The 23,691-nt window shown below is 32.3% G+C and overlaps 1 protein-coding gene across 5 annotated transcripts in view; it reads left to right on the forward strand.

The window, feature by feature from the left end:
- The first annotated feature begins 640 nt into the window (after positions 1-640).
- woc (zinc finger protein without children) overlaps positions 641-23,691 on the forward strand; it is a 257,267-nt gene continuing 234,216 nt past the window's right edge. For 3 of the 5 annotated variants that reach the window (XM_085815607.1, XM_085815608.1, XM_085815609.1), the window contains exons 1-2: positions 641-996; positions 2,912-3,556. In XM_085815607.1, coding sequence (XP_085671733.1) covers positions 892-996; positions 2,912-3,556 — 750 coding nt within the window. In that variant the 5' untranslated portion in view covers positions 641-891. The remainder of the gene's footprint in view (positions 997-2,911; positions 3,557-23,691) is intronic. The other 2 variants (XM_085815610.1, XM_085815611.1) reach the window with 2 other exon arrangements.

The raw sequence follows: 23,691 nt of genomic DNA on the forward strand, positions 1-23,691 counted from the left end.
AGGCCTGTAGATATCTAGTTGGCCTTGGCTGTAATCGCGGATAGCGTCATGCTTAAATTGTATTTCCCTTTATTTTTCCATAATATATTTGATTCTTCCAAGGCTCACCTTTTGAGAACATCTGATGTAGTTTATGCTTCTGTATTTATATTTTCTGTATAAATACGTAATATTCCTAAAAACTGAGTTAAAATATCTATTTAATGCTTATAAAGGAACAAAGAGAGGCTTGATATATAAATTTTGGGCTGTTTTATAATCTCGTTCTTTCTTATACAGACTAAATTGAAAAATATGTTTAACTTTTATGGCAGAAATTCAGTGTACTCTTCTGTTCAAACTTTTATCAGGTAAATAAAATACAAATAGAAAGAATTAAATAAAGTTTTGCTTGTCTTTTCGATTCTATATGAGAAAATGTCAATATTTTTGCATAAAAAAAACGACTGAAACTGCGATTTCTAGTTTTTATGGCTGTAGTTTCAGGAATTCGTAGAAAATTTCAGGTTTTTAATTTATAAAATTTTGGAAGATGTAATTTGATTAATAACCTAATGGTCATTAAAATTGAGAGGCTTTTTCAAAATTATTTCTGATCGGAACACATTTTCATATCCGAAGAATGGCAGTAGTAAATCATGGAGTAGTATATTAGCGTTTTTAATGGCGCTTGTGTAGTTTGTACTGAACCTGAAAGGGTTGTTATTAATATTGGCTTTTCGCAATAATGGGGAAATAATATCCATAAGAGAACTAAAATCTTCACGTTATATGTCCGAAACACATCATTACTATGTTTTACTTGTTGATCATCTGTTTCCAGTTCATCATTTAGACTTTTGATTCCTTTAGTTTTCGCACACTTCTTAATTCCTTTGCGGTTGAAGTGGTATGAATCCTGTAGAAACAAACAGTAATTTGAATAAGCGTCAGACTGATATCAATAACGTTAATAGTAAATTGGAAGTTAGCAACAAGAAAAAGAAAAGTGCAGAGGTAAATATATTTAATGTACTCCAACGCCTAAAATCATGTTCATTAATTTAAACAGCGATTACATTGTCTTGTTAGGTGGCTGTTATTATTCTTTATTTTACTTCTAGAACTAGGTGTCTAGTTTCACTATTTACTAAAATATCTACGATAAAAGGCAAAATTAAAGCTATAGTGATGATGTTGAGCAATTTCCTTAAATTTATGTTTTTTATGCGGTATTTTTTGGAGAAAGGCCTTAGTTTCTTTTTCTTGTTTGATAGGTCATAAGTTTTGATATTTTAGTAATGTTTTTTTTTTTTTTTTTAAATCATCTCTATATTTTGTTAAATGTCAGACGTCAATCAATAATTCAGCAATTGTTTTAACTCAGCGAATGCATGTATTTATCCTAAAACTGACATTTAAAGTTTGTACTAAGAATTTGCAAGAACGCATGAAAAATCACGTCTGTTAGCCGGAATTTTTCTTACGAGGGTCACGTTTACTGATCGCATATTTTCGTCAACTCATCTTTTCAAATCTGTGGGTATAGCAACTACTATAAAATAAGTAAGATGAGTGAGACTGTGTATGTGCTTTTATAATATCCATACTATAAAAAGACTTACCAATATTCTAAAGTGGAAATACAGTGGAAAATGTTAAGTTTATATGTTCAACCGTGAAGGATTTAATGTAATAAAAAAGTTCTGTTCCATTGTTGCTTACAAAATAGAGTTACATTTTTTTTTTCACATTGTTCTTTTCACCTAATAAAAGTGTTTCATTTGTTACATTATTGAGTACATTTATGGAAAGTTCTTCAGAATTTTAAAATTCTTTAAACTTGTTGTTTACAAGTTAAAGTTTACTGTCAAAGTTTACAAATTTACTATTCAACAGTCAGTTTTATGTCATAAAGAACATATAGTTTTATTAGCATATATCATTTTAATGTAAGATATATGTCTTGTATTAGTGAATACTACTTATTGAATATTATCATTGTAGACAGGTGTTTCATGCCACACTGCCAACTAAATTATAACATTTTGGTACAAAAATATTAGCACAACCATCATAGTCAAAGTCAGTGAATTCTGGCAGACATGCACATAATTCTTACAGCAACCATGCTCATAAGTTTCTTCAGTCAAGAACAATACCATTTTTCTGTGTGTTCTTTTTCCCCTTGCCCTTCATTCCAGTGGAATTCATGGGTCTTTTTTTGCCTCAGTTTTAAATTATGTGCATCTGGAATTCGCGAGTAATGGAAGAAACTGCAGGAATACAATGTTTTGTCACATAGTGCCTAAAGGGAACAAGTGCATTAAATCTGTGGTTAAAGTGCCTTGAGTACATAAGTAGGTTTATTGATTTATTTTCAAATAAAGACCTAATTAAAAGGTAAAATATGTATGCAACAAGTAAATTTTTGCAGATGTGAATAGTAAAATTTTAAAATTTGAATTGAATGATGTATAACATAATTTTTTTCATATGTAAAAAATCCTAAGATTGCAAAGATGTTTGCATTAATATGCAAGTACCAGCATTTTTAGGACACTAACCAAAATTTGGCTTTGATTCCATTGAATTCAAGAATCCCACAAGAAATCACTGTAGATTCCTTGAAAGATTTAAATGGGAGAAAAGTTCTGTGCTTATTTTTCTTTCAAAATTTACACCTGTCTGTCATTTAAACTTTAATGGTTTAATCTATTATTTAGCAATTATTTTCAAAATGTATGATAAATAAAGTGATCAGTTTAAAAAACAATAGTTAATTAATGCTGTTTTTGCATTTAAACATATCCTTTTAAAGAATAAGTTAAATGAATATTTACTTATTTAAATTTTAAATAACCAAAATTTTTCCACAGTCTATATGTCGTTAATATCTTGTGAAATTGATGTAAATTTTGTATTATTGCAGATGAAGCATTTAGTTAACAAAAAAGAAAAAGTTTGTTCTGATGAAGAAACCACAAGTGGTGAAGTAGAAATAGAGCATTCTGAGCAGAATGTAGCATCAGTGAACAAAAATGGTATAAAAGATAAATCATTAACCATTGAAAACAGTGAAGATAGTGCAAAACATAAAATAAGTAATTCTTGTGTTGATTCTGAAAGTAATGACGTAGAAATTTCCAGTTGTACAAGTAGTCGAAATGATGTGCAAGACATAGAGCAAGATATAAGTGTCACTTCTACAAAAGTAACAAATGAAGTTCCAGAAGGTGAAAAAAAGAACAAATCAAATAAAAACAAGATTTCTAAAACAGAAAAAAATAAAGATTTGAATGATCTTCCCACATGTGAAAGTAATCAAAGTACAGTTGATGGTGAAACATCAATGAATGTTTATATTTCTGTTAATGAAGATTCTAGTGCTAGAGAAAAAGATGTGTGTGATAAAAATGCAGTGTCAAAAAGCAATGGTATAAAGTCAGCAATAGACTCTCCAAAGGCAGAGGTTATTGTATCAGATAACGGGCTAGTTGAAAAAACTGAAACAGAAAAACCTAGTATAACAAAAGCTACTGAAAAAGAACCTGGAAATGATAGCATTAACTCTAAGGTATGTAATTTTTGTTGTATTTTCTGCCATTAATTAGTTAACAGGTGTTTACATTTTTAAGTTTTAATTCTGATTGACAGGTTGCTGAAATTTTCAGCTGTAACCTGTTAATTGTATAAAGCTGTATTTTTGCAATTTTGAAAGTTGTATGTTGTGTTATGACATATCTCAGCTGTCTAACAGTATAACAGTAGCATCACTTTGGGTACTATATAGGTAATACAGTAAAAGTCCAGAAATCCGCAAAGCTTGGGACCAGAGGATTTTGCGAATTTCTGGACAGAAAAGATAAATCATAATATTCAGACTAAAAGTGCAAAATAAATAAGGCGTATTAGATGCATTTAATTAAATTGTTATATACATTATTGCAATAATTTATTATATGCATTAAGTTATTATTACATATATAAATTGATTATATTACACAACATCGAGGCTTGCCGATTTCGCCTGATGCAAAGGTTTCTGGTGTTAGAATCACTGTTGCTGTAAAATTTCAACAGCTTTTCTTTGTTTTTCCGTATATCGATTCGTGTTGCAATTCCTTACGATTCTGCTATAAACCGGGGAGTAGCACTTGCCTCCATCTTTTGCAGAATTTCCACTTTTTGTATTATTGTCAATGCAATGTGTTTACGTTTTTCAACATTGCATTCAGTAAAATCATGAGCACATTTCTTATCTGTCAGTGTATTATGAAATTTAAAATATTAATTTATCTTCAAAATATCCGGATTAAAAAAATGCTAGCACTAAACAATCTCGTGAAATAACAAAGCTCAGAAAATGCAACAACGGGAATCATGAACTTGAAGGAATAGTTGAGTGAATCATCTGCTTTTTTACCTCAATGCAAATTAGAGAGAAAAAACTTTTATCGTGAGGTAAATAATTTGGTATTTTCGTTATTATTCGATAATTATGAAGTCGATATTCGATAAGTATTTTTCTTCGATATTTCGTACTCCATGTTGCGGTTTCCGGAACCTATAAACTGAATGTTTATATTTTGAGAGGCAACACGGATTTCAGGTCGGTGGATATTCGGTATTTGACTTTAGTTCCATCTAAATCTTGAAGCAGAATCCCATGAAGGGTTGAAATAAGGTCTCCTGAACTTTCTTCCTTACCATCAGACCACTCAAAAGGATTTTTTGGGTTTACTGCATATTTTAAGTATCTCCCTTTGCCACAAAAACACTATACACTTGCAAGTCTTTGTGATTGAAACCTGGGCTCAGTATTGTGGCTGCTAACATCACTGACCACTGCACTAATCAGGGCATTTATGTTGTATACTGTGCACAAAAAAAAAAAAAAAAAAAAAAAAAAAAAAATTGGACAGTCTTATTTTCCCTTTCTACTGAGCCAATTGACGGAATTTAACTTTCATGTCTCGAATGTCTTTTTCATGTCATGTTTTTCATGTCTGTTTTTCATGTCTAGAAAGCGCGACTTAGGATATGTATCAAATTTATATATAGCATTGTTGTAATATAGGTATTTTGACACAAAAATCGGACTTTTTCTGAAATAACATACAATTTTTTTTCCATATTTCAATTCTATGACCCAAATTATGTCAAACTACCAATTTTTGTAAAAATCACACTAGTAGTTTTAAAAAATTAGCTCTCAAAATTCTCCTCAATGTTAATTGAGTTCGTTATATATTTATTAATCTCTCTTTTTTTTTATTAAACTCATTTGGTTCTTCCTTTCACATTTCAAAATTCAGATTTATTCCAAATAAAATTCACCCATTTTTTATGATTTATTTTTTAAATTTGTAAATATTTCAAGAAAAATTTTGAATTATAATCTATAAAATCCATCATCTTAAAGTAGACGTATTTTTAAGCATACTTGAAAAAAATTAGTTTTTTTATTCAAAATTTCCGAAGATATACAGGAAGTTATATATTGGTGCATTTTGAAATTTGCCGACACTTTGCTATAATTATTTGAAAGTAAGAACGATGTGACTTTTTTCCTGCTCATCATGCACGATGTAAAAAGGTAGGAACGAGGTGCCTTTTATTCCGCTCCAGCATAATGGAAGGGAAAGGAAAATTGGTTGCTATATACTAAGAAGTTTGCCAAGTGAATTATTCATGGTGCAAACTGAAAAAATTGCAGCAATATAAATTTTTTAATTTCTCCGTAAATTTTACAAAATTTAATATGTAGATATAATTTGAGTCTTAGAATCAAAATATGGAAAAAAAAAATGGTATGTTATTTCAGAAAAAGTCCGATTTTGTGTCAAAATACGTATGTTAGAACAATAACAATATGCTATATATAAATCTAATATATATCCTAAGTTGTGCTTTCAAAACATGTAAAACACAATTTGAATTTTGTCAATTGGCCCACTAGAACGGGAGCTATAGAACTGTCCCCCTCCTTTTTTTTGGGTAGAGTACACTTTAAGGTACCCCTTGTATTATGGCAAAGTTGTTTGATTTATCGCTAAGTTTCATTTATGGTAGCCTGAGTAGTTGAATGTTATTGTGATATAATCGGGTGCATGATTCTGGGAAATTTTGAATCATGGGATCTTTTGTAAGTGTTTTTGTGGTGTGTGTTGCTTTGATTTTTTAGACGGTAAAATGACCGAGTGTGGTAAGATTAATTTGAAGTTTCTGTAGAATTTAGCGAAAGGGGAAAAGAGCTTTAATTGACTTTTGTGTAAATGAAGGTTTACTTAGTAGCCATTATAAGTGTCCTGTATGTAGGAAGGCTATGCCCCTAGTCGAACGTAAAAACTGTTTAGATAGATTTGAATGGGTTTGTAGGAAGAAAGGTTCAGATGGTCACTATGTGAAGCATTCGATCAGAAAGAGTACGTGGTTTGAAAAAAGTCATTTGAATATGATTGATATTTTGATTTTTACTTGGCTCTGGGTGTACGAAGCGAACTCGAAAATCATCGTAAGTGAATATTTGCTTTTGGTAGTGCTTAAATATATAACATGTTTTTCCTTTTTTATGTTATGTTATTGTTTGGTTTAAAATGTATTTTATTGAGATTATGTGTTTTTTGTTTGTCTATATTATAGAATTTGGTGCTCCTTTGACTTTTTAAGTGAAAATATATCGATGTGTATGTGGACAAAGTAAAGGGAGTGCGCAATGCAAGTTTGTGCAATTCTGGGTTTTTTTTTTTAAGTGAAAATAGCTCGATGTGTATATGGATAAAGTTAAAAGAGGTCGCAATGCCATTTTTGTGCAATTCAGGGATTTTTTTTTTTTTTTTTTTTAAAGTGAAAATAAGTCGATGTGTACATGGATACCGAGTTTGTGCAATTGTTTGTCTAGTTATTTTGGCTTTGTGGGCCGCTTTGCAAGCCAAAATAACGAGTCAAATAATTGCACAAAATTAGTGTCCATGTACCGCCAAAAATCGCGAAATTTCGCCAAGGGGTACCCTAAACTATACTTTTACCTTTTTTTTTTTTTTCACAGTGTACATTACAAAGTCTGAGATTTAGAATTATAAAACCTATAGCAATTTTGGAAATTTAGGGCTTTCAGATCATCAGTTTAAATTAGTATAATGACATGGAGAAATTATAAAATTAAAAATATGAAGTAATGAAGCATGTATTATCTTAAATGAATCAAAATTTACCAACCACCCCCCAAAAAATGTCTTCATAAAGCATATTTTTCAATGTAAATTGTTTAAGTTGTTTTGTTTTTGTGTTAGTTTTTTGTCTTTAATTTTATAGATAAACATAATTTCTTGTTCAATTTGAAGGTTTTATTATTCAGATCCTCTAATGTATTGTCCTGAATTTCCACTATATAGGAAAATGAAAAGATTCTGACTGCCTGTCAGAATCTTTTCATTCTCCAAAATCTCCTTATCACTTTTTTCACTGTGATTAGCAATATTTTCTAGATTTAAAACCATATTAGAGGTTTTGCCATTCATTAGTCAGTTGGTGATTGGGCCATTTGTCATCACATTGGAAAACTTCTGTTATATCATCATCACTTATTATCAGTTTGCATTTCTTCACAGATTCTGTTAATTGGAAAATTTTGCCTTTTGTTGCGATATCCAAAAACATTCCTATTTACAGCCACCATCATCATCATGATCGTAACTATGAAATGTGGTAGCTGGCTATAAATTATGACAAGCACTTTTTAAAATGTCTGCAGTCACATACTCACATCACCTTGCAGTGCTCTATATAGCAGATTTTGTACTCAAATATTTAAAGAAATTCTTGTATGGTCTTGTCACTGCTCAGAAAATTTATTATAGATTTAAAGAAATCTACTTTGTTTCTAATGCTTGAGGTCATGTATTTTTCTGATTATGAAAAATTTATGTTTGTGCATTACTACAGCATTTGCACATGCTAAAATTGTTAGTCTCACATTGGAATCTTTATCATCTATAACATACTAAGGTAAAAATATATTTATGGGTACCCGTTGGCGATTTTTGGTGTGTACAAAGTTTGTGCAATTCTTTGACTTGTTATTTTGTCTTTGTGTAGCATTGATTTTTACGCTTAAGATCGCCACAAAGATGAAATAACAACTCAAAGAATTACACAAACTCGGTAGCATGTGCACATCGACCTATTTTTTACTTAAAAAAACATCAGAGAATTACACAAACTCGGTATCCGTGTGCTCATTGACCTATTTTCACTTAAAAAAAATCAGAGAATTGCACAAACTTGGCATTGCGCACTCCCTTTGTCCATGTACACATCAATCTATATTCACTTAAAAAGTCAAAGGAGCAGCCAACAAAAATTATATAATCTCAATAAACTACACTTTAAATCAAGCAATCAAATAACATAAAACAAAAAAGGGTACTTTTCCGTTTCGCCGGCGCAAATCTCGCCAAGCAGACTTTGTTGGCGACAACATACAGTATACACATAAAAAATGGTAACAAATGTTAATTTTAAGAATTTTTATTTTGAAGGCATAAACATTTTAATATGGTTTAAAAATTTGTAAACAGCCAATAAATAAAGACAATAAATTTGTAAAAAGACATTAATTTAAGAATTTACTATGCTTTCATGGTTCAAAATCCTGATTCGCCGGTTTGTATCACGTGACCTCAAGTGATCTCATGTAAACTACGCTACAAAAATCTAATTCTCTTAGTAATTATCTACATTAATTTCAAGTTAAATCTGAATTTGGAATACAAGTTTAAATGCAAGAATTATTTCAATTCGTACGAATAGCTTACTCAGAAATTATGTAAAACCGCAGTGCTTTACTTCGCTAGTGCATTCTCATTAGAATGGATGAATTTAACCCTTAATTTTGCCTTTTCTATATTTTCGTGTTCGGATGAGCGGTGTGATTGCATTCTAATTGACTTAATTACCACGAATTCTCTTAGGGGATAAAATTTAACTAGTTTGTAAAAATTCTATGTAATAGTATGTCAATATTGAAAGAAACAATCAATCTGATAAAAAATGGCTGCGACTTTTTTTGAAAACGAGGCGTGAAAGGTTACCAGTGAGGATATTCCGTTTAGCGTCAGTTGTACCATTATTGGCGACTTTATCGCTTGTGCCGGCAAAACGGAAAAGTACCCAAAAAAGAAATTTAACCTAGCACTACACAAGGGAAATATCCATTTACCTTTCTGTATACTGATGACGGTTTAATCCTAGTATCCGGTGCACACGGGATTTGGCTACTTTTGGCAACTTTTATGATGAGTAGTAAAAACGGGACATATACGATGAGTAGTAAACGGGTCATCCAAAGAATATATGTAGTTATACATATAAAAATTGTAGAAAGCTCGCGTATATAGTAATAGTATATAATGTATAGTATATACATAAACATTCTTTGGGTCATTTTTGGTGTTGGCGATAATTTTCAAAATCGCGCCAAGGCTGCACCGTATACTAGGATTTTACCGATGACATCACATAAGTTCATAAAGATAAGAGTAAAAAATATCCTCCGTAGTGCCGGTATTCTCCGATGTTCGATCATGCACATTTCCTTCCTGAAAACAGGACACTTATAATCGCTTCTAAGTAAACCTTTATTTACATACCACTCAATTTATGCTCTTTTCCCCTTTCATTCTAAATCATACAGTAACTCTTAATCTTACCACGTTCAGCCATTATACCATCTAAACCAGCAATTGTCAACCCGTAGAACTTAATGGACCACTACATATATAATCTTATATTTGAAGGACCACTAATGTGAATTAAAAAAAAACCCCTTAAATCAGACCTTAAACACAACATATTAATATGCAAAACCAATATTCAACTTTCCAATACATGTTATTCTAATTTTCATTTATTAATACAGTCAAAAGTCTCTAATCTGGACCCATCGGGATTTCCGCAATTCTGGATTATCGGTTTTTCTGTATTATAGATCATCAGTTAAAATCTGGTAAGATGGTATGCAGAAATTATAAAATTAAAAATATGAAACCATAATTTATGAAATAAAGAGCAATTATGATCTAAAGGGTATCAAAATTTACAAGAAAAAAAGCTTAATAATTATTTGTTTACTTTATTAAACATTTCTTTCAAAGTGTGCATGCGTAAAGCATACACTATGCATAGTCAAAATTAGAAAATTGCAACCAGAAGACTATTTGATGTGTATTCATGATATTTATAATGACGAGGAATTTGATTTAAATCATATCGAAGACAAGAGTACATCGAGATGAAATACTACATTTAGTAAAGAATTATAAGCCAAATAAAATAAAAACATCTGCCCTGAAGATAAGGATAGTGCTGACAGATCAACTTCCAGTTCATTGCGCGCCGCAACGTCCCCCCCCCATCCGTGATAAACGTGAAATTGATAAACAGATTTCGGAATTGTTAGAGAAACAAAGGGTATGCTTGATGCTAAGTTTAAAGTTTATAAAATTAAACATTTAGCAGTAGTAACAATAAAAGCTCCCTGAGATACTATGTTGTGCAGACATTGAAGGCAATAAAGAGGTTTCAAACTTAACCAATTTATTAACAATATAAAAAAAGGATAAAAACACAAAAAATAAATTTAAACAATATCAGAGTCTTAGAAAAAATATAATGTAACCATCATTCATCAAATAATATTTTTACCTGGTCTCCAAAAATACTGGCATTCAATACAAACAAAATGTCCTAAACAGTAATTATGCGGTCTCAAATGAAATTGGCTACACTTTCAATAAGTCCATGATCAATGATCAAGAAAGCACCTGAAATTTAAATTAAGTTCTTGAAAGCACTTAAATATGGCCTAACTCCGCTTACATTAGTTGAACACAAGGAATCGCCGCTAACTTATTTAAATGCCACCTTCATGAAGAACATGGATGCCGCCCACGGCCGTCACTCACATTGTAGCTTCTGGAACCAAGGAACAGTTATCTTGTGGACAGTAACCAAGGAACTTATTTAGGAACAGTCATCTTATATACTGGAACCAAGGAACTTATTCAGGAACAGCCATCTTGTGGACAGGAACCAAGGAACTTATTCAAGAACAGCCATCTTGTGGACAGGAACCAAGGAACTTATTCAAGAACAGCCATCTTGTGGACAGAAACCAAGGAACATATTCAGCGGACTGCACGCATCCTTCAAAAGGGGCTGGAAACCGCACACCCAAGTGCCAGGAAAGCAGGAACTAGAAGGGCTGAGCCAGAGCTACGCGAGATACTTATACCAGAAGTAGGCATGATGTCATCTCATGGCAACCAATCAGCTATCGGCACGATTCGCCTTTCCAGATGACGTTACATCACATTTCGTTTTTGCATCTTAATTAGGTAGAAACAGTCCGTTCTCAACAGAAACAGTGGCAGTAAGAAAAAAAAAAAGTAGAAGTAACTACTATATTACATTAAAATAAGAACTAAGCCTAATAAACATTTCAAGGAGGAGAGATGATGCAGTAAAAGGGTTACAATAAGTCATAATTTTCCAACAAATGCCCCCCACATCATCATCTGCGACCTGAAATAAAACTGAACGCCAGTATCTTTACAAAATTCAAAACAAGAATAAATAAATATCGCAATTTCATTCAATTCAGAAATTTTTAAGAAAAAATTTTCCCTTTGAGAACATCTTATTCATTATTCAAAATTTTACCATAACAAGAAAGTCCAACATGTTACAAAATAATACAAAGATATATGTATGATCATACACTCAATACTTTTACCCAGGGCCCTGGTCAATCATACAACATTCTACACTATACAATTTTACATTTACCTAATATCCATCATAATATGACTTAAAACATATTATTCTCAAATAAACAAAACTTTTAATTTAAATACGCACAAAAACAAATTTCATAAGAAAATTGTTCCACAAAATCTTATCAGGTTATGCTTTGTCAGTGGTTTTGTCATGGGATGAGCCAGATTATCTTTACTTGGAACATATTTTAAATCAAAGATTTCCCTGTTCATTAGATCATGAATGAAAAATAGTTTCACATCTATATGTTTTGTTCTTGAGTTTTCAATGGGTGATTTTGTAAAACATTTAGCAGCCATGTTATCAGCAAACAATATTGGTTTTGAAACATAGTTACTTGCAATCTTAAACTGAATGCAGTCATCCAAGATGTGTTTAAACCAAACACATAATTCTTTTGCTAATTCTTTAGCAAAAGAATTATGAATTTAATTCTTTTGCTGATTCAGTCATGGAGATAAATTCAGCCTCCATAGTAGACAAACTCACTGCCCTTTCTTTAAATGTATGCCAAGATACAGGTGATTCTCCCAACAAAGCTATTTGTTCACCAATAGACACCATATCATGCCTGCTTGAAGCAAAATCCGAATCTGAATATACATAGAGCTTCAGTTCCTTGCATACCAGTTTAAGTTTGTGTTGTCTGGTATTGGAAACGTATCCTAAAAGTTCAAGTAATCCTTCCCAGTGAAACTTACCAGGATTGCTTTGGAACTGAGAAAATATATTAACAGCATAAGCTATATCCGGACGAGTATGATTGCAAAGAAACGAGAGACATCCCAAAACATTTCTGTAAGGATAATTCATCATTTCAGTTGTTTCTTCTTGTGTACTGGAACTTTGAGGCTTTGAGTATTTCACACCTTTAACTATTGGAAGGGAAGTAATTTGTATTTTAAAAGACTTAATCGATTAACTATGTCTTCTATATATAATTGCTGATGAATTAAAACACTATTGTTCTCATATTCAAATTCCACACCCAAAAGCTTTCTTGTTTTACCTAAAATTTTCATATCAAAATGTGAATTCAGGACTTTTAATATTCTTATGGTCTGAACTTCATTTTTTCCAAACACAACTATATCATCAACATAAACCAACAGAATGACAAAATCTTTAAAACGATAGACACAATTACACCACTCAAAATTGATAAACCCTAGGTTACATAGTATTCTATCCAACTCGTAGTACCATAATCGCCTACTCTGATGCAAACCATACAAGGCTCTATCTAAACAACACACAAAAGTTTCTTTATCTCGCTCTACAAAACCCTGAGGTTGGGACATATAAATTTACTCTGATAAAGGAGCGTAGAGATAGGCACTTTTTACGTCGCATTGTATGTTTGCCCATCCAAGGTGTGCAACTAAAAGGGAGAAAAAGAGCCTTATTACTAAAAAGTTGACTACAGGCGAGTAGGTTTCATCATATGGTATCGTATTTAATTTGCCGATAACCCTGAGCCACTAAACGAGCTTTAAAACGAACAATGTTTCAAAATTCGTCACGTTTAATGTTGAAAATCCACCTGCAACCTAGTGGAGTCTTGTCTTTAGGAAGTGGAACAAGATGCCATACCTTATGCTTTTGCATGTTGGCCATTTCCTCTTCCATTGCCTCTATCCATTTAAGCTTTTCTGTGGATTTCATTGCGTGGTTATAAGTGTTTGGAATTGAAACCTCTAGTCAGCTATCTCGGGTATATGATGTTGAAGGAGTGCCAGTTGGGTCGATTTCACCACTATAAGTATTGCTTCCCTTGAAATCAAACAAGGTAGGATCATATTGAATATTATGCTCAGTGCAATACCTTTCTACATTATTTGGTGATCGTAATCTTTGATTAGACCCCCCTCTCAAAATAATACACATCCGTACACGTGCCGTCTGGCCTTGGAACAGGTTTACGAAGCCAAGTTACTTGTCTCGTAGATTGAGTGTCAGTGCCAGGTATAGAAGAAGGTACATTGGTATCGATTCTTTCCTCTATTTCAGGAAAATAGCCAACTGGAGTATCAGTAGATTGGAACTCTATCCTCTCTTCAGATTCCAAATCAGGAAGGGTGCCCAGTATAGCTCCACTGCCACTTTTCTGCATTCCAATTGACTCTTTAAAAGTAGCATTTAAGGTTTCTAATAACTACCTTTTGTTCAGTTTCCAACCAAATCTTGTACCCTTTTGTTCATACACTGTACCCAATCAATCGGCCCTTCGTTGCATTTGGATCAAGCTTAGAATTTCTTTTAGGCTTTGGAATTCCCACATAGGCAATCGTTCCAAATGCCTTAAGGTGATGTACTGATGGTTTCTGCTTAGTGTACAATTCGAATGGGGGTTTTATCTTGGCCCTTATGACAAATTCTATTAAATGAATATGCAAAATACATTACTGCATCTGACCAAAATTCAGAACTCATTCCACTATCATGTAAGATAGCACGTACATTGTTGAGAGCTGTTTGATTAAATCTCTCACAAACTCCATTCTGTTCTGGAGTATATACATCTGTAAATTCGTGCTTTACACCATTTTTATTACAATATGACCTGAATTGATCATTATCATATTCTTGCCCTTTGTCAGTCCTAAAGTATTTCAACTTAAGGTTCAAAGATCTTTCCGCACGTGCTATATGCCTTTCAAATACTTCAAACACCTGACTTTTCTCTACAATGGGGTACATTACCACATAACGAGAATATTCGTCAATAAAGGAAATGAAATAACGTTCACTATTCCTACCTGGAATGTTAATAGGTCCCCATACATCAGAAAAAACCCTTTCAAGTGGTCTCTTTACTTGAATACCTTCTAAGGGTCTATAGGAGATTCGTCTTTTGCTTATTGATTTGGCAATGTTCACAAAACAAATTAGGTGAGTGCTTTAACACAGGAAGACCTCGAACTGAATGTCTCTTACTAGTCCTGACAATAGCACCATAATTTATATGACCAAACCGACCATGCCATAATTCACTATTGTTATGCTGAACTGTGGATGCCTCAAATTTTACAGATTTGCCCCCCCCTTTTTCACTATTTTCGGGAATACATGATAGTTACATCCTATCAACTTAGCTTTGTACAAGGTTTCATTTTCATCATCAGTAACTTTAATTTGCCCATTTTTACCATAAAATCTCGCTCCATTGATATCCACCTTAGGTCCAGATATTAAATTTCGTCTCAGTTCAGGTGAGTATAAAACATCCTTAAGCAAAATAACTGTATCTCCAAATTTCATTTTAACCAGTACCCTTCCCATGAATTGGAAAAGTTACTCCATCAATAGCTACTAGCATATTCTCATTTTTCACAGGAGAAAAAGTATCGAACAATACACGATTTTTACAAAAATGATGAGATGCAGCAGTATCAAAAATCCAACTATCATCATTTTCCTCTAAATTGTTAACATTAGCTTGAGCTATAAAATGGGACTGAGCATGGGAATTATTTTTACCTTTACTCAACTTGGGTTTATTCTTACACTTAGGAGATGTTTTATAACTACTAGATACAGCTGAGGAAACAGAAGAAGCAGGCGAGGGTGATCTGGAAAAATTACCTTTCATTCTACAGTATTTTTGAATACGACCTGGACGGCCACATTTATAACACTTGAGCCCTTTAATCTGCTTAAATTTGTGTTCACAGTGAGTACTTTGGACTTCTATAGTCTTATTAGAATTTTCCCTATCTATCTCTCTTAAACCAAGATGCATTTGCTCTGCTAGTATTTCAAGTTCAACATTTTTAAATATGAACTTTTCATCTGGCCACCTCAAAACATTCTGAACTACTTGATCATATTTATCTGGAAGGAACCTAAGAAACTGAAAACATATGTATACATCTCTTACAGCCTGATTAATATCAGCTAACTGTTCAGTTACGCGTTTTAATCTAGAAGAAAAGAAACTAATACTTTCATTTGGCTTAATTTTACAATTTAAGAACTCTGAAAACAAGGACATATGTCTAGATCGATAACCTGGCTGGAAGTATTTGGCAAGCGTATTCCATGCCACTACCGGATCATCAATTTCACTTATAAAGTTTCTATATTCAGGGCTTTCATTCATATAAATTAAAGATAATGCCAATCGACTTCTATTTTGATAGTCGGCAATAATTTCTTTTGTAATACCCTTAACATCATTTAAATCAAGACATTTTTCAATACCTTTAACCAAAAGCCATGCATTTTTTTCATTTAAAACAAACTTCATATCTTTAGACCATGTAAAGTAATTACATGCCTCAAGTTAAGCAATATTATGCATAACATTAACAGTAACCATATTTGAATTTCAACAAAAACTGTCCCACAATCTCTTAAGTCCTAAATTAACTTTAAACTTCAAAAGTCTGCACTAAAAATAACTCAGGGGCTGGGCCCATAACCAAAATGATGCTAAAGCAAAGTTTAAAGTTTATAAAATTAAACATTTAGCAGTAGTAGCAATAAAAGCTCCCTGAGATACTATGCTGTGCAGACATTGAAGACAATAAAGATGTTTCAAACTTAACCAATTTATTAACAATATAAAAAGGGATAAAAACACAAAAAATAAATTTAAACAATATCAGAGTCTTAGAAAAAATATAATATAACCATCATTCATCAAATAATATTTTTACCTGGTCTCCAAAAATACTGGCGTTCAATACAAACAAAATGTTCTAAACAGTAATTATGCGGTCTCAAATGAAATTGGCTACACATTCAATAAGTCCATGATCAATGATCAAGAAAGCACCTGAAATTTAAATTAAGTTCTTGAAAGCACTTAAATCTGGCCTAACACCGCTTACATTAGTTGAACACAAGGAATCGCCGCTAACTTATTTAAATGCCACCTTCATGAAGAACATGGATGCCGCCCACGGCAGTCACTCACATTGTAGCCTCTGGAACCAAGGAACTTAATCAGGACCAGTTATCTTGTGGACAGGAACCAAGGAACTTATTCAGGAACAGTCATCTTGTATACTGGAACCAAGGAACTTATTCAGGAACAGCCATCTTGTGGACAGGAACCAAGGAACTTATTCAGGAACAGTCATCTTGTGGACAGGAACGTATTCAGCGGACTGCACGCATCCTTCAAAAGGGGCTGGAAACCGTACACCCAAGTGCCAGGAAAGCAGGAACTAGAAGGGCTGAGCCAGAGCGACGCGAGATACTTATACCAGAAGTAGGCATGATGTCATCTCACGGCAACCAATCAGCTATCGGCACGTTTCGACTTTCCAGATGACGTTACATCACATTTCGTTTTTGCATCTTAATTAGGTAGAAACAGTCCGTTCTCAACGCAAACAGTGGCAGTAAGAAAAAAAAGTTGAAGTAACTACTATATTACATTAAAATAAGAACTAAGCCTAATAAACATTTCAAGGAGGAGAGATGATGCAGTAAAAGTGTTACAATAAGTCATATTTTTCCAACAATGCCTTTATCCATTTTTTTGCAGCAATTCCACTTTTTGTTTGATGGACATTGAAACATGCTTTCGCTTTGTAGATTCTTTGGCAGCTCCAGAATCAAAAATTCTTTTTGACATAATTGAAAGTTCAAGGTTACTTTTATAAAATTGCTCTAACGGTCTGCAAAAAATAATAAGCTGGATCCAATTAGAAGATTAAGGAACAACGCAATCTTCAACATTAACTGAAATAGATAATTAGATAATTTTAGCTGAGCTTATACCATCTGTTATACATTAAACGCGCATGCGTAAAGGTATTATGCGCATGCGCAGAAAGTTTGTAGCTTTGAGATCCGGATTATAGATCATTCTGTATTATGGACATCCGGATTAAAGACTTTTGACTGTATTGTATAAGTTTAGATGTGGTTGCTGGTTATGGTGACCAGTTGTGGGATACTAGTACTAGTAATAATTGATACTGTTAGTGCAGCCAAAAAAAATTAATGTTTGGTAAGTACCGTTTTCCACTTAACTGCTTTCACCTCTGCAAAATGGAAAAATATTATATACAGGCTATCTGTCGCTTATCAAGATTTTTTTTAATTAGGCATATTTAGGAATATCGTATTTCTCCTAAGAGCAATTACATATAAAATTTGAAGAAGGTTTTATATATATAAATATGCATGTGCATGCTTATAGTATAGAGTACTACAATGCAGTGGAGAAATATTCTATACTGCTTTACACAGAAATATGTGCCAACAAACTATTGGTCTTTCCAAAAAAATATCTCTAGACCATTTCGTTCTTTTTCTTTTTTTTACCTTCTTCCATTGCCTCTTGGATAATAAGAAGGGCAGCTAGAAGAGAATTCTGCTGAGCCAGTAAAATTTTGCAGTGAGCTGAAAAAGCCATGACACAAAATAACGAAAACAAGAAGAGTGAACGCTGGGAAAACAATGCGTGAAAGGTGTAGACACATCCACATATGCACAAATTTAGCTTCTCTCATTGGGCACAGCTTAGACCCTGTCTCGCAGGTGTGAACGGAACTCCTGTATTTTATGTCTTTATGACTATGCCTCAATGCCCTTTATAGCGCTGTCTGAACGCAGCCTAACATGACCTTAACTCGAATTGTAAGTGGTTTCTAATACCCGATATGGTCAAATACTTTGGTGACAGTTTTCAATACCAGTCTTTTTGTGTCACCTTCACGAGTTTCAATTGACTTCTGAACTGTTTTCATGTTTAGCTGTATTACCTCGTTACTAGGATCCCAAATGATGCCCTAAAATTTTGTTTCTTTATTGAAATTATCTTCCTCATTAATATTTGACCTAATCCATGATGCATATCTGAATTTGATTTCAGTTTTCTCAAATTCACACTCACATCCCAAAACATATTTACAGCATCTACAGACAATCGATGCATGTTCAAATTGTTACCTCTCTTTCATTTGTGTTTTTCATTTCCTACTATTGGCCATCCAGAAATGAAATTTACAGGAGATGCTTATTTATGCGTTTCTTACTTGTAAGCACTACATCCCAGAAAAGGTCAGGGTCAATTAATATTCCTACATGTTGTAATTCTTCATTGTTGTTTACACTTAGATCTGGTAAATGTAAACCTAAGCCCTTTGAACTTTTTCGAATGTGTTATGTCTAGGACGCTTAATGGGACAAGCTGATATCCTGTTAGTTGCTAGGCATTACGATTTTATTTTATTCTTTTGATTTCTATCTCTTAATTCAATTATGACCACAGGATAATTCTCAATTATTGATTTCTTAGTTCAAATGAGAAAAAAAAAGAAAACAGTAATTTTTTATTTCAAATAGGTTCTAATATTAAAGATCTCATTAAGGTATCTTTAATAAACAATCTTTCGCTACCTTGATGAAGAAGAATATGAACAACTTTAGTTTCGTTTTCGTTGCAAGCCAAACCAATACATGATTGTAATAAAGTATTTTTCCAAACAGAACTATTACACTGAGAAATAAAAGTATCAGTATTAATATTTAAAACTAAAGGTTACCGTTTTGTACTCGTGCCAGTTGATTAATTTTCAGACAAATTACATGAATTTGATTTTTCCTCATTACTTTTCAAGCAGATAGATTCATAATGATTTTTGCCATTACATTTACTACATGCATTTTTATCTCTGCAAAAATGACTCAAATGAAATTTCTTAAAACATTTAAAACATTGATTATGCACTTTGAGAATATTTATTTTCTCAGTTACCCCTTTACAGCATTTAAAGAATCTCGTTTCTCACAGAAGATGCATACTCCCTGTACGGTAGTGTTAAATGCATTAGCCATGGGTGTTGTGTCTTTTATTTACAGTTTTCTGATTACAATAATTAGTAAACACTTTATTTTCACCGCAAGCTAATAAAGTACTTTTGTGATATTCAACCTCCTTCGTTAAGAATAAAGTGGATTTAGATATGTCAGATTCACCTTTATCCCTTTGCCTGTTAAATTCTAAAATTAGATCGCAGAACAAGATTTTTAGCAAAATAGGCATTAGCAAATGTCCAAAGGAGCCTGATGTAACATTTATTGCTTCTAGATTTCGAATAGAGATCTCAAGCTCGTCATAAATTCTGCGTAAAGCTGAAACATTAGCAAAATTTTTTACTTCTTCTAAATTTAGTATTTTATTCATAAGGGAATTTACAATATCTCTTTTCCTGAACCTATCAGAATTTTTACGCAGTTATCATAATTATCATTAGATAATTCGAATCCTGACACAACATTGGCAGCTTGACCAGTTATAAAGGTTTTAAGATATGCGAATTTTTCAACTTTCAAAATGCTTTCGTTTTTATCTATTATACTTTTGAAACTATTCCAAAAAATTTGCCATTGTTTTGGATCTCTGGAAAACTTTTCAGTTACTAACTTTGGCAATTTAATTGATCATTGATTTCTTAAATTTTGATTTAAACAGACCTTCATACTTTGAGTCTGCAAATTTTGCTTTCAAGGTAACATAATATTCTACTTAATGACTAAGAGGAACTCACCCGTTTAAAAGGACATGTCAAATTGTAGCTGGACTGCTAATCACTTAAAATGTATGTTTTCGCTTATGGTAATCTTTTTACACAGCGCTTTGTGTCAAACATTCACAAATTTCAAGTTTCATTCCTTGTAGTGCATGGGTTAAGTAAGTTGACTTCAATTTCAGTTTTCAGACTGTTTTTATTTAAGCTTAACCTGTATCTGTAACTTGACAATTTATTTTTCATTTAAATTGTATAATGTATTTACTTTTGCGAGCTGCCTTGCTTCAGGACGTCTTTTCTTCTTTTTTTACAGATCGTAGTTAAAAATTAATACTATTTTATTGAACATTCTCTTACATAAGCTATGTCCAATTTAAATTTACAATTTTCTTTACAGTTTTTATTTTTATTTTTCAAGAAACTCCTTTTTTTTAAGTTGTTTTATAGGACTGTCTCTTTTAATTCTTTAACAGAGGGTATTTGGAATTTTTCCTAATTGCCTTTTTCTTAGTAAAACTTTTCATAATTCGCAGGTTTTCTGTTTGTATATTTTGAAGACAGGATTTTTATAACGTGTTTTTGTAAAATACAGTGAAAAGTCATTAATCCGGACTCGTCGGGACTTCGGCAATTCCGGATTATAGATCATCAGTTTAAATCTAGTAAGATGGCATGCAGAAATTATGAAATTAAAAATATGAAACCGTAATTTATGAAATAAAGAACAATTATGATCTAAAGGGTATATAAAAAAAGCTTAATATTTATTTCTTTACTTTATTAAACATTCCTTTCAATGTAAGTTGTATAAGTTGCTTCGTTTTTTATGGGATAATACATTCTGTTTAATTCTATAAACAGACATAATTTCTTGTTCAGTTACAAAGAGTTCCATTGTTCAAGTCCTATAATTGCTGTGTCGAGAATACCGACTAATTTGTCAAACGAAATTTTTTCGTTTTCGATAACCTCTGTCACTTTCTTTGCTATCGGAAGCGAATTATAATGACGAGGAATTTGATTTAAATCATATCAAAGCCCAAGTACATCGAGATGAAATACTACATTTAGTAAGGAATTATAAGCCAAATAAAATAAAAACATCTGCGCTGAAGATACGGATAGTGCTGACAGATCAACTTCCAATTCATTGCGCGCCGCGGCGTTAAAGATAAACAAAGTTTAGATAAACAAACGTTAAAGTTTAGATAAACAAAGGATATGCCTTTATCCATTTTTTGCAGCAATTCCACTTTTTGTTTAATGGACTTCGAAACATACTTTCACTTTGTAGATCCTTTACATATTAGTAAATATATATCAGAAATTCTATTTGACATAATCGAAAGTTCAAGCTTACTTTTATAAAATTGCTCTAACAGTCTGCAAAAAATAAGCCGAATCCAATTCGAAGATTAAGGAACAACGCAATCTGCAACATTAACTGAATTAGATAATTTTAGCTTAGCTTATACCGTCCGTTATACATTAAACGCACATTCGTAAAAGTATTTTGCACATGCGTATTCGCAGTTGTAAAGGTCTTACGCTGCGTTACTTTGCATCAACACGATGCATGCGTAGAAAGTTTGTAGCTTTGAGGTCCGGATTATAGATCATTCCGGATTATGGGTGTCCGAATTAACAACTTTTGACTGTATTTCTATTTTCATTTTTGTGTTAGAAAGCTAAGACAAATAGGGAAAAGAGACTTAATTCTACTAATTAAATGACTAATTGATTAAATATTGCGCTTCTAAGTCTCAGTGAATAAGTCGGAACGAAATTTGTCTTGTCTCTCTTATTAATTGACCAAGTATGAAGCTTCAACACATTTTTCCCTTGACAAGTTCTGTTATGAATCTCCAAACAAGGGAGATAAATTTTTGCAGAATTACCTTCTTCTTTATTAGTTACTTCATTCAGACCAATATCTTAATATTTTATTTTATTTTTATGTAGTTCATGTGTTAATTTGCTGGGCAAAATTAATGTCTTCTAGCTGATGAGTTGGATCTACAATGCTTTTAAACTTCAATTAAAAATTTAACAGCACTTTGCGCTAATTTATTACTTTTAGTACTAGCGTACTTTCTTCTTCCCTCATTGATTACAGTATAAAGTCTTTAATCTGGATGCCCATAATCCGGACCTCAAAGCTACAAACTTTCTAATGCGTTTACGCATGCGCGTTTAATGTATTACGGACGTTATAAGCTAGACTAAAATTATCTAATTATCTATTTCAATTAATGTTGCAGATTGCGTTGTTCCTTAATCTTCTAATTGGATCCGGCTTATTATTTTTTACAGACTATTAGAGCAATTTTATAAAAAGTAAGAACCGTAATACATTAATTTATATTCATAAAGTAAGAACCGTAATATTAATTTTTATAAAAAGTAAGCTTGAACTTTCGATTATGTCAAAAGAGTTTCCGATTTTGGAGCTGCCAAAGGATTTACAAAGCGAAAGCATGTTTCGATGTCCATCAAACAAAAAGTGGAATTGCTGCAAAAAATGGATAAAGGCATCAAGAAAGTGACAGAGAGGTGATTTGTTTCTCTAACCATTTCGAAATCTGTTTATCAATTTCACGCTGCTCTGTGGGAGGGGGGGTGGACGTAGTGGCGTGCGATGAACTGGAAGTTGATCTGTCAGCACTATTCTCATCTTCATGGCAGATGTTTTTATTTTATTTGGCTTATAATTCCTTACTAAATGTAGTGTTTCATCTCAATGTACTCCGATATGATTTAAATCAATTTCCTTATCATTATAAATATCACAAATACACATCAAATAGTTTTCTGGTTGCAATTTTCTAATTTCGACTATGCGTAATGTATGCTTTACGCATGCGTGCGTTGAAAGAAATGTTTAATAAAGTAAACAAATATTAATCCTTTTTTTTTTTTTGTAAATTTTGTTACCCTTTAGATCATAATTGCTCTTTATTTCATAAATTACGGTTTCATATTTTTAATTGTATAATTTTTGCATGCCATCTTACCAGATTTAAATTGATGATCTATAATCCGGAAAACCCCCTAGTCCGGAATCGTCAAAGTCCCGATGAGTCCGAATTAAAGACTTTGTACTGTACTTCTTTCTACTTGAGTATTTCAAACATTTCGCTGTATACTCCTGACTCGCCGTAACCTCTTTTTCATTTGATCAACTGCAATCGAAGTTTCGATTTCACTGTCGAGAGCTTTCAGTTTGCTATTTTTTTCTACTAAGAGCTTGTAATCATCTCTTAAATCCAACTCATCAAGCTCCTGACTTTAATTTAGTGTCAATTTGATTAATTAGCTGGGTTGTTAATTTTCGAATTGTTTATCTGTTGCTAGTTCTAACGTTGCCATTTTTTAATAC

This window comes from Stegodyphus dumicola, chromosome 4 (assembly GCF_044657685.1).
Source record: "Stegodyphus dumicola isolate Sdum_Otavi_A_Nest chromosome 4, ASM4465768v1".
NCBI lineage: Eukaryota > Metazoa > Arthropoda > Arachnida > Araneae > Eresidae > Stegodyphus > Stegodyphus dumicola.